This window comes from Chiloscyllium punctatum, chromosome 27 (genome assembly GCF_047496795.1).
Source record: "Chiloscyllium punctatum isolate Juve2018m chromosome 27, sChiPun1.3, whole genome shotgun sequence".
Lineage (NCBI taxonomy): Eukaryota > Metazoa > Chordata > Chondrichthyes > Orectolobiformes > Hemiscylliidae > Chiloscyllium > Chiloscyllium punctatum.
Genome location: NC_092765.1, coordinates 36,748,449 through 36,760,526, shown reverse-complemented (window position 1 = coordinate 36,760,526; position 12,078 = coordinate 36,748,449). Strand labels below are relative to the sequence as shown.

General features: G+C 42.8%; 1 protein-coding gene across 1 annotated transcript in view; it reads left to right on the top strand.

The window, feature by feature from the left end:
* The window catches only part of LOC140453264 (CUB and sushi domain-containing protein 2-like), a 745,905-nt gene that overhangs the window by 148,200 nt on the left and 585,627 nt on the right, over window positions 1-12,078 (top strand). The window contains exon 2 of the mRNA XM_072547824.1: window positions 8,543-8,759. Within this exon, the coding sequence (XP_072403925.1) occupies window positions 8,543-8,759 (217 nt within the window). The remainder of the gene's footprint in view (window positions 1-8,542; window positions 8,760-12,078) is intronic.

The following is a 12,078-nucleotide window of genomic DNA, read 5'->3' as shown; positions in this document are numbered from 1 at the left end:
CACTTTGATAGGATATGAAATATGATTTTACACAATATCAGCCAGAAGGATGCCTATATCTTTGGTGTATGTGCCACCAGCATTTGTGACTGGAAACCCGAATAAGCTTTGCTGCTTACATTTGTAAAATGTTCAGTATCACACCTCAGGGTTTTGGTGCTGACAAACTGCTGAATTTCTGTTCAGCAAATGTCCTCGGAAATCCATAATGTGTTGCTAATGAGCTTCCAGCTATGTCTTGTCATATATTTATCACAATATCTGGCGTTGACGTCAGTTCTAATCCGAGAAGTTTGATCGAAAATCTAAGATTAACTTTTCTTCATTTTTTTGCTGATAGCAGTAGAATATATATACACTAACATGGACTCTGTATTGCAGAGTTGGTTTTGCAAACTTGTGATTTGTTAACTAACACTGCTGTTCTCATCAATCCTGGTATGTGGCTGGGATATGGTATAATGATTAAACCTCAGCATGGAATCCAATGAGGTGAACTTGATTCTCGGTGGATGAGGAGTAAGGATTACAGATGCAGGAGATCAGAGTCAAAAGGTGTGGTGCTAGAAAAGCACAGCTGGTCAGGCAGCATCCAAGGAGCAGGGGAGTGAACATTTCAAGCATAAGCTCTTCATCAGGAGGACTGGCCATGCTAAATTGCCCATAGTGTTCAGGGATGTGTAGGTTAGTTACATTAGTCAGGGAAATGCAGGGTTGTAGAGTACGGGAGCTTTGTACTTGCAGGTTTGGTGTGGATCAATAGACCAAATGGCCTGCTTCTTCACTGTAGGGATTCTGTGATTGCATCAATAGCAGCTTATTTCAAAACATTTTTGAGATTTAAGTTAGAATAAGCTCAGTATCCTTCCATCTTCGTGAATGTGGTCGCTGAAGAAAATTCAAACCAAGTTTCCCGGCATTTACTAAGCATTAGTTGGTTATTAATACTAATCCAAACCATGTTTATGATTGGAAAGGGAATTTTATACTGCCCAAGCTTAATTTATAGAATCGCAGAATCACTACAATGTGGAAAGAGGCCATTTGGCCCATTGAGTCTGCACTGACCCTCTGAAACTCACCCAGACCCAGCCTCCACTATCCTATCCCCATACCCCTTTATTTCCCACTGTTAACCCACATCGTCTGCACATTCCTGGACACTATGGGTCAATTTAGCATGGCCAATCCATCTAACCTGCACATCTTTGGACTGTGGGAGGAAACCAGAGCACATAGACATGGGGAGAATGTGCAAATTCTACTCTGACTGTGGATTGAACAACCATTCCAACCTGACTGCAAGAGGAAGGGCCACTAAATGTTCACTTCATGTGTGTGGTGCTTCTGAAACTCTTGCTTGAATCAAGTTCACCTCAATGTATAATGGGTAATTTCATCAACTTGTGTATGGAGATAGGTAGGAAGGTCTCCTATTCAGTTCTCTGTCTGAATTGAGTTGAGCTCATCTCCCCCTAGTGTGGGGATGTAACATCACAGTTAACTGTCATGCAACTCAAGGGGGGGAAAAAATGCAAAAATCAATCATTGTTGACAGGTTAGGATAAAATTAATCCCTGTGGCTCTCAATTTGAAGGATCATGAGAAAATTATATACATTACACACAAAGGAGTACATGCAGTTCTGTGAGTTGTACCAGTCCTTGAATCCAGATAATAAAATGCCATGGAATGCTTAAATTAAAGGTCCCAATTTGTTTTTGAGCTCGAACATCTACAATCATTCTTCAGGCAGTCAGGTTCCATTCCTTCCTGCCCCACAATCGCATTTCCCTTAAAGTAATGTACAATCCAGGGGTCATGTGAAGGTCAATAATTGCAGAAGAAAGTGATTATGTCACTTACATTCCCTTTAATTCAATCACTTAACCCAAGGAAGCTAAATTATAATATATCATTAAATGAGAAAATATTTAAGAACGGTCTTTGTTCAGGGCTAATTGGTATTTTGTCTTAAAGGATTTCATCTTCCTACCATGCTAAATTCTATGAACTGATTCTGAAGTCTAACTACATCAAGTTTGATAGTGAGTTCCTTGCCACAAGGCCAAATGAGTCTTTGCATTGTAACTTAGCAAATCCATTAATTACCTCCCCCAGCCCTGTGGCATCTCTCAGGTTTGATTTCCATGCCATTCAACACTCAACCGATACCTCAGAATTCACCAGCATGCCTGGCTCCTGCATCATCTTTAAAAGTTGACTTTGCCCTTGGACAAGCACTGTCAAAATGGAGCTGCCCTCCAGCATTCCCGGAAAAATGGGGACCCTGCTTTTTAGGCAGCATTCTGAACATCAAGCAGAATGGGGTAGCACACAGGAAAGTTACTCTTACTCGAGGGCCAGCCGTAGAGACCTCAGCACCTGGTGATGTCAGTCTCTCCAAAACTGCCATTATCCTGGATGGGTGCAGCTCCAACAACACTCATGATTCTTGACACCATCCAGGGCAAAGCAGTCCTCTTGATTGGCATCACATCCACAAGTATCCGCTCCCTCCACCACTGACACTCAGTAGCAGCAGTGTACTATCTACTAGATGCACTGTAGAAATTCACCAGAGCTCCTTAGACAGCACCTTCCAAACTCGTGATCACTTCCACGATAAGGACAAGGGCAGCAGATACATGGGAACACCACCACCTGCAAGCTTCCCTCTAAGCCATTCACCATCCTTCAGTGTCGCTGGGTCAACATCCTGAATTCCCCTAAGGGCATTCTTGGTCAACCTACAGTAGACAGAGTTCAGCAGTTCAAGAAGGCAGCTCACCAGCACCTAGGTGGTGTGGCAACTGGGGATAGGCAATAAATACTGACCAGCCCATATACCACAAGCAAATAAAAAGGAAACCCCTCCCACCAAAACTCTCACTATTTCCTGCAACATCTTCCCCAATTTCTGACACCACTAACCTTGCACATCCTTTGCATTGCTCATCATTCGCTCATGGCATCTTCCCATCTGTGTCAACAATTGCAGCTGTACTACCCACTTTCATCTCCTATGATGCCTGCCTCTGTCTCAGAGCCCAAGATATGATTGAACGAGTCAAGAAGGATAGTGGGTTTCACTTCATTCAAATCTTCCCCTCTTATGAGAAGAGGATCTTGACTTGGACCACCCTGTGCAGGGCCAGGAGATATCAGAGGTTGTCCTTGACTTACTGTGTCAGGAAGCCCTGAATGAATGCAATCCCCTTTAACGTCACTGAGGCCTCCTGACAAGTCTGCTAAGCTTCCTGGCTTTGAATCTGTGTGGCATGTTGATTCAGTGGTTAGTACTGCTGCCTCACAGCATCTAGGACCCACCTCGGGCGACAGTCAGTGTGGAGTTTGCACATTGTCCCCATGCCTGTGTGGGTTTCTTCCGGGTGCTCTGGTTTTCTCCCACAGTCCAAAGATGTGCAGGTCAAGTGAATTGGCCATGCTAAATTGCCCATAGTGTTAGGTACAGTAGTCACGGGTAAATATAGGTTAGGGAAATGCATCTGGGTGGGTTACTGTTCAGAGGATTGGTGTGGAATGTTGTGCTGAAAGGCCTGTTTCCATACTGTAGGAAATCTAATCAAATCGCACGTTGGGACAAGGGTAGAATGAGCTTAGTAGCTGACTGAGGTGGTGAAGCACAAACAAAAGCTAATGATGGTCTTGGATGCTGTGAACATCCAGCTAGGCGTAAATTGCACGATCATTGTGACAGGGAGTGAAGATCCCAGGGATGTAGCCTGGACCAATTCAGGAGCTGGGTGCACAGTGAGCACACAGTGTCCTCGGTGCAGCATTACAATGAGAGTATCCAAAACAGCCTGAGGTGCGGCATTGTGGTGCAGAAGTATCCCGTGAATGGATTGGGGATGTGCCACGAGGGTTCTTAGAGGCTGGCACTTGTCCAATGCTAATGCCTGTGAACATGGGGTGCATATCGTTAGTGCCTCTGGAGCATACCCTGAGAGAGAACAAAGAACAAAGAAAATTTACAGCCCAGGAACAGGCCCTTCAGCCCTCCAAGCCTGAGCCGATCCAAATGTACTGTCTAAACCTGTCAGTCAATTCCTAAGCATCTGTACCCCTCTGCTCCCCACCTCCTCATGCATCAGTCCAGACACATCTTAAATAAATCTACCATGCCTGCTTCGACCACCTCTGCTGGCAACGCGTTCTGAATGCCCACCACCCTCTGTGTGAAGTACTTACCACGTGTGTCCCCCTTAAACTTTCCACCTCTCACCTTGAAAGCATGACCTCTCATTATTGAATCCTTCACCCTGGGAAAAAGCTTGTCTCTATCCACCCTGTCTATACCGTTCATGATTTTGTAAACCTCAATTAGATCCCCCCTCAATCTCCTTTTTTCTAGTGAAAATAAACCTAAGCTACTCCACCTTTCTTCATAGCTAGCACCTTCCATACCAGGCAACATCCTCGTAAACCTTCTTTGCACCCTCTCCAAAGCGTCCACATCCTTTTGATAATGGTGGCGACCAGGACTGTACACAGTATTCTAAGTGTGACCGAACCAATGTCTTGTCCAATTTTAACATGACTTGCCAGCTCTTATACTCAATACCCTGTCCGATGAAGGCAAGCATACTATATGCCTTCTTGACCACTCTATCCACCTGTGCAGTAACCTTCAGGGTACAATGGACCTTCACTCCAAGATCTCTCTGTCCATCAACTTTTCCCAAGGATCTTCCATTCATTGCATAATTTGCTGTAGAATTAGACTTGCCAAAATGCATCACCTCACATTTATCTGGATTGAAAGCCATCTGTTACTTTTCTGCCCAACTCTCTAGTCTATCTATATCCTCCTGTATTCTCTGACAGTCCCTTATGCTTTCTGCCACTCCACCAGTCTTTGTGTCATCTGCAAACTTGCTGATCATACCAAAAGTGGTCTCTTCTAGATCATTTATGTATATTACAAACAGTGGCCCCGATACTGACACCTGTGGAACATCACTGGTCACCTTTCTCCATTTCGAGAAACTCCCTTCAACTACTACTACTGTTTCCAGTTGCTCAACCAGTTCTTTATCCACCTAGCTAGAACACCCTGCACACCATGTGACTTTACTTTCTCCATTAGTCTACAATGGGGAACCTTATCAAACGCCTTACTAAGGTCCATGTATGTGACATCAACAGCTCTTCCTTCATCTAACAACTTGGTCACTTCCTCGAAGAACTCTATCAAGTTGGTAAGGCATGATCTACCCCGCACAAAACCATGTTGCCCATCACCGATACATTCATTCCTTTCCAAATATAAATAGATCCTATCTCTCCGTACCCTCTCCGGCAACTTACCCACCACTGACATCAGGCTCACTGGTCTGCAGTTACCCAGAATATCCCTACTTACCCTCCTTGTACAGGGGGACATCATGAGCAACCTTTCAGTCCTCTGGCACCTCACCTATATTTAAGGATGCTACAAAGATATCTGTCAGTGCCCCAGCTATTTCCTCTCTCGCCTCCCTCAGCAACCTGGGATAGATCCCATCCAGTCCTGGGGATTTGTCCATCTTAATAACCTCTAGCATACCCAACACATCTTCCCTACTTATGCCAATGTAATCCAGACTAATCAAACTTCTATCTCTCATCTCAAGATTCATCATATTCCTCTCCTCCGTGAACACTGATGCAAAGTAATCTTTCAGAATCTCACCCATTGTCTCGGGTTCAGCACACAGCCTTCTTCATTATCTTTCAGTGGACCAATCCTTTCTCTAGTTACCCACTTGCTTCTTATATAAGAATACGATGCTTTGGGATTTTCCTTAATTTTGCTAGCTAAAGCTATTTCATGACCCCTTTTAGCTTGCTTGATTCCTTGTTTAAGACTTGTCCTACTCTTCTGATAATCCTCCAGGGCCCGTTCTGTTCTCAGCTGCCTAGACCTTATGTATGCTTTCCTTTTCCTCTTGGCTAGTCGTACATTTTCTCCTGTCATCCACGGTTCACGAACCTTGCCCTTCCTATCCTTTGCTTTCAATGGAGCATGTCTATCCTGCACTGCCATTAACCTATCTTTGAAATCCTTCCACATCTCTACTGTGGACTTCCCTTCAAATAGCTGTGTCCAATCCACATTTCCCAGCTCCTGCCTAATTTTGATATAATTGGCCTTGGCCCAGTTTAGTACTCTTCCCTTAGGACACTCTCTTCTTTATCTACAAGTGTTCTAACACTTACAGAATTGTGGTCACTGCTCCCAAAGAAATCCCCCATCACAACTTCTACCACTTGTCCTGGCTCGTTTCCCAATACCAGGTCCAATATGGCTCCTTCCCTCGTCGGACTATTGACATCCAGCTCTAGAGAACTCTCCTGGATGTTTCTTACAAATTCTACACCATCCAGACATCTGACGCTAAGTGTATCCCAGTCAATGTTGGGAAAATTAAAATCTCCCATCACCACTACCCTATTGCCTCTACATCTATTCATAATCTGTTTACGTGTAGTATCTCTGGTTTGGCCACTGCCCAGATATAAATTAAGCCCTTACCTTCCCGGCAGCTTCACTCCTCCTTCTCTCCTCGCCGCTCTGTCAAAATGGAGGCCCGATTCCCGAGGTTTCCCTTTTTATGCAGGGAAGCTCTCCCTTCCCGGCAGCTCTTGCTTCACTCCTCCTTCTCTCCTCGCCGCTCTGGCAAAAGTTTTGTGGCCAGTCTCCAATATGCAGATTGTTTGGAGCAAGTGGTGTGCTGAATTTACTGCATGCTTACTCAGGTTTCATCAGCTTGTTTGCTGAGTTTGGTCAGATGGAAAGCTTATTATTAGCGAGGCAAATTGTGGCTTTAACAAGTCATGTAACAAGTGTTAAGCCCTGTGAATTAGCATTTCATGCCTCACTGTTGAGAATCTTGCACATCACTTGGAAAAAGGCAGAAAAGGTGGGCACAGAGTTGCTCTTGATGTCCAGATGTGCCTCACTGCCCTTGTTGTCCAATTCTACCACATATTTAATCATAGCCCATATCACATGGACCTGTATAATGTGCTGCCCCATGTATTTAGACATTTATCTTTTTTAGGAGTGACTCCCAAATATTCCTTTAGGAAATAGAAATGTATCTGATGTGAAATCAAAGTTTTTTGTTGTCCCTGAGACAGAAATATTTAGAGAAGTACTTCTGCAGAATTCTCAAAAATGTGTAATTACTTGCGTTGTTCATAAACCACAATGGGATTGGCCTACTTTCACTGTTGAATTGCATGCATATAGACTATTACTCAGTTAAGAACCTTGTTACATGCTGTTCTGAATACATCCTAGTATAGAAAAAATGCAGGCAGTGTGACAAAATATGGTTGAGAGTTTATTTTTTTCGAGTATTTTGTCAGCACAGGCATTATAGGTGACAGCAAAGCTGTTCCCAGCTGTAATTCCTTCCATGTGTTCAGTTGGCATAAAAATTGTCAATATTTTGACTTCTGACCCTTAGTTACTTTCTTCCTTTCTTTAAGCTCTTCCAATTCTATAAGTTAAAAGCAGCTTAATTCATTGGTAGAGCATTCCATAATAATTTTTACTCCAATGTTTGGTGATTCAATTGGATGGTTTGATTGAACTTGGAAGGTGGTCTTCACCTCCCATTTATTTTCGGAGTTATAACACAAAAGTGACATCTCATGGAAGTAAGTTCACTTTTAAAATATATACAAGTTCCTTCAGTGACTAGTAAAGTTCAACCAGTAGATAGGTGAACCACTGGATAAAAGCGAATTACTGCAGGTGCTGGAATCTGAAACCAAAAGAGAAAATGCTGGAAAATCTCAGCAGGTCTGGCAGCATCTGTAAGGAGAGAAAAGAGCTGACATTGTCAAAGCTTTGACAAAGGGTCAGTTAGACTCGAAACGTCAGCCCTTTTCTCTCCTTACATATACTGCCAGACCTGCTGAGATTTTCCAGCATTTTCTCACTAGAGAGGTGAACCAAACTGTTAAAAAGAATAGTGATTTGATTTGTGCAGGACATGAATGGGTCTAGAGGTAAAGAGACAGTTCTTTTCATTCCATTTCATTGTGTAGGATTCTCCAACTTGGTGCTGTAACAGGCAATAATCCTCATTTCAGATCCTCAAAAAGCAATTGCTTAGGAAGTGAAAAAGAAAAGGCAGTGTGTTTAATTCTTCTTCAAACTCTTCTCCATGTATCAAAATTCATGCATACCAAATGACTTTTTTTAAATGAAAGGATCATGCAAACATTTGCTTGATCATACAGACTTGAAGATTGCTTCATGATGTTGAAGCTTTTCGTCTAAGACTTACCAAGACAAATGCAAGATTGTCAAATTTGAATTGGTCACAGCAATCTATGCCGTAGCAGAAATGTGTTTCAAATGACTGGTGAGGAGTGATTGCATGAGGCATTGCCAAATAGAAGGCAACATTTGAAATTTGCCACCTCTTTTCTTATGTTTCTTGCTGGTTTACTCATGTTCTGTTTGCTCCTTCTGTCAGTTAAATATTTCAATATTGAAATGTATATATTTGTGTTTCAGGTCAGAACTGTGGTGACACGTTACGTGGTCCTAATGGAACAGTTGACAGCCCAGGTTTTCCATATGGGTATCCAAATTATGCCAATTGCACCTGGACAATTACCACTGAAGAGCGCAATAGAATACAATTGGCATTTCAGTCATTTGCCTTAGAAGAAGACTTCGATGTATTATCAATATATGATGGTCAACCACATCAAGAAAACTTGAGGACAAGGTACTGATTTCATAAAACAAGTGTCACTAATATTTAAGTACAAGATTTTACTTTTGATGTAAATGCCTTTCATAACTAACTTTGCGAGAAAACCTTTTTGGATGAAGTTCTTATTCAAAAGTCTTCTGATATCTTATCAGACTTATATGTTTATACCATTATGCCACAGCTTTCTTTGTTGATGAATTTCAGTTCTTATGAAGGCAAAATGTGCCACTGTTGGAGAAATGTTTTTCACTTATTTGATCGTGGGGTATAAGGTTAATGGCAAGCCCAGCATTCATTGCCTTTGAGAAAGTGGATGTCAGTATTCTCCTTTGAACTCTCGCAGTCCAGTTGGTGTTCATCCACCAACAGTGGTGTTTGGGTGGAACATTCCAGAATTTTTGATACAGGAACAATGAAACAGCATTGAGAAAGTGCTAAATCAGGTTGGTAGGGTGGGCTTGGACTTGCATCTAATGGTTTTTCCATGCATTTCTTATTTGTGTTCTTCTGCATGGTGGAAGTCACAAGTTTGGAAAGTGCTGTTGAAGGAGGCTTAACAGGTGCATTTATATACAGTATACACTGCAGTTAATGTGTGTCAACGGTGAAGGGAGTGAATGTTTGCAAAGAACATTACAGCACAGGAACAGGCCCTTCAGCCCTCCAAGCCTGTACCGATCCAGATCCTCTATCTAAACATGCCGCCTATTTCCTAAGGATCTGTATGCCTTTGCTCCCTGCCCATTCATGTATTTGTCTAGATACATCTGAAATGACATGATTGTTCCTGCCCCTTTCACTTCCGCTGGTAACAAGTTCCAGGCGCCCACCACCCTTTGCATGAAGAACTTGCCACGCATATCTCCCCTAAACTTTTTCCCCTCTCACTTTGAATTCATGACCCTTAGTAACTGAATCCCTTACTCTGGTGGGAAAATGTTTCTTGCTATCCATCCTGTCTTTAACTTTCATGATTTTATAGGCCTCAATCAGGCCCCCACCTCCTTTCCAAAGAAAATAATCCTAATCTGCTCAACCAGTCCTCATAGCTAGCACTCTCCATACCAGGCAACATCCTGGTAAATCTCCTCTGCACCCTCTCCAATGCATCCACATCCTTTGGGTAATGTGTTGACCAGAACTGTATGCTGTATTCCAATGTGGCCGAACCAAAGTCTTATACAACTGTAACATGACCTGCCAACTCTTGTACTCAATACCCCGTCTGAAGAAGGAAAGCATGCTGCATGCATTTTTGACCACTCTTCTGACCTGCGTTACCACCTTTAGCAACAATGAACCTGAACACCAGATCTCTCTCTACATCAGTTTTCCCCAGGACTTGTCCATTTAGTGTATAGTTCACTCTTGAATTGGATCTTCTAAAATGCATCACCTCACATTTCTCTTGATTGAACTCCATCTACATTTTTCTGCACAATTCTCCAATCTATTGATATTCTGCCGTATTCTCTGATAGTCCCCTTCACTATCTGCTACTCCACCAATCTTAGTGCCATTTGCAAACTTGCTAATGTGGTAACCTCCATTTTCCTCCAAATCATTTATGTAGATCACAAACAACAGTGGTTCCAGCATGGATCCCTGTGGAACACCATTGGTCACAGGTCTCCATTTTGAGAAGCTCCCTTCCACTACTACATTCTGTCTCCTGTTGTTCAACCATTTCTCTATCCATCTAGCTAGAACACCCTGGATCTATGCGACTTCACCTTCTTCATCAGCCTACCATGGGGAACCTTATCAAACGTCTTACTAAAGTCCATGTATATGACATCTACATCCCTTCTCTCATCAATCAACTTTGTCACCTCTTCAAAGAATTCTATTAGGTTTGTAAGACATGATCTTCCCTGCATAAAACCATGCTGCCTATCACTGATGTATCCATTTGGAAGAAAATGGGGTTATATCCTATGCCTCAGTATCTTCTCCAGTAATTTCCCTACCACTGACATCAGGCTCTCAGGTCTGTAATTACCTGGATTATCCCTGCTACCCTCCTTAAACAAGGGGACAACATTAGCAATTCTCCAGTCCTCTGGGACCTCCCCCATGTTCAAGGATGTTGCAAAGATATCTGTTAAGGCCCCAGCTATTTCCTCTCTTGCTTCCCTCAGTAATCTGGGATAGATCTCATCCAGACCTGGGGACCTTGGGAATACCGTCACAAAGTCTCATTAAGAATCTCACCCATTTTCCCGGACTCCACGCGTATCTTTCCTCCTTTGCCCTTGAGTGGACCAACCCTTTCCCTTGTTACCCTCTTGCTCCTTATATATGAATAAAAGGCTTTGGGGTTTTCCTTAACCCTGCTCTCTCAGGCTATCTCATGACCCCTTTTAGCCTTCTTAATTCCTCATTTCAGATTGGTCCTACATTCCTGGTATTCTTCCAAAGCTTTGTCTGTCTTCAGTCACCTGGACCTTATGTATGCATCCTTTTTCCTCTTAGCTAGTCTCACAATTTCACCTGTCATCCATGGTTCCCAAAGCTTGCCATTTCTATCCCTCATTTTCATTGGAACATATCTCTCCTGAACTCTAATCAATCTCTCTTTAAAAGCCTCCCATATATCAAATATGGATTTGCCTTCAAACAGCTGCTCCCAATCTGCATTCCCTGGCTCCTGCCAAGTTTTGGTATAGTTGGCCTTCCCCCAATTTAGCACTTTTCCTTTAGGACCACTCTCATCTTTGTCCATGAGTATTTTAAAACTCATGGAATTATGATCGCTATTCCCATAGTAATCCCCTACTGAAATTTCAACCACCTGGCTGGACTCATTACCCAACACCAGGTCCACTATGGCCCCTTCCTGAGCTGGACTATTTACATACTGCTCTAGAAAACCCTGCTGGATGCTCCTTACAAATACTGCTCCATCCAATCCTCTCACACGAAGTGAATCCCAGTCAATGTTGGGAAAATTAAAATCTCCCATCACGACCACCATGCTTCTACATCTTTCTATGATCTCTCTACATATTTATATCTCTATCTCATGCATGCTGTTGAGAGGCCTGTAGTACAATATTGTTACTGCACCCTTCCTATTTCTGAGCTCTGCCCATATTGCCTCACTGCTCGAGTCTTCCATTGTGCCCTACAGTTTCAGGTGGAATGCCAATAAAGTGTGACTGTTTGTCCTGAGCTACTTGAGTTTATTTTGTAACCCTGCACAATGAGGTAAGTGGAGAAAATTCCATCATACTTGCGACTTGTAGTTTGTAGATGGTGGACACGCTTTGGGAATCCATCGGGTAAATTACTTGGCACAGGATTTCTTGGATTTTGTGTCTGTTCTTAT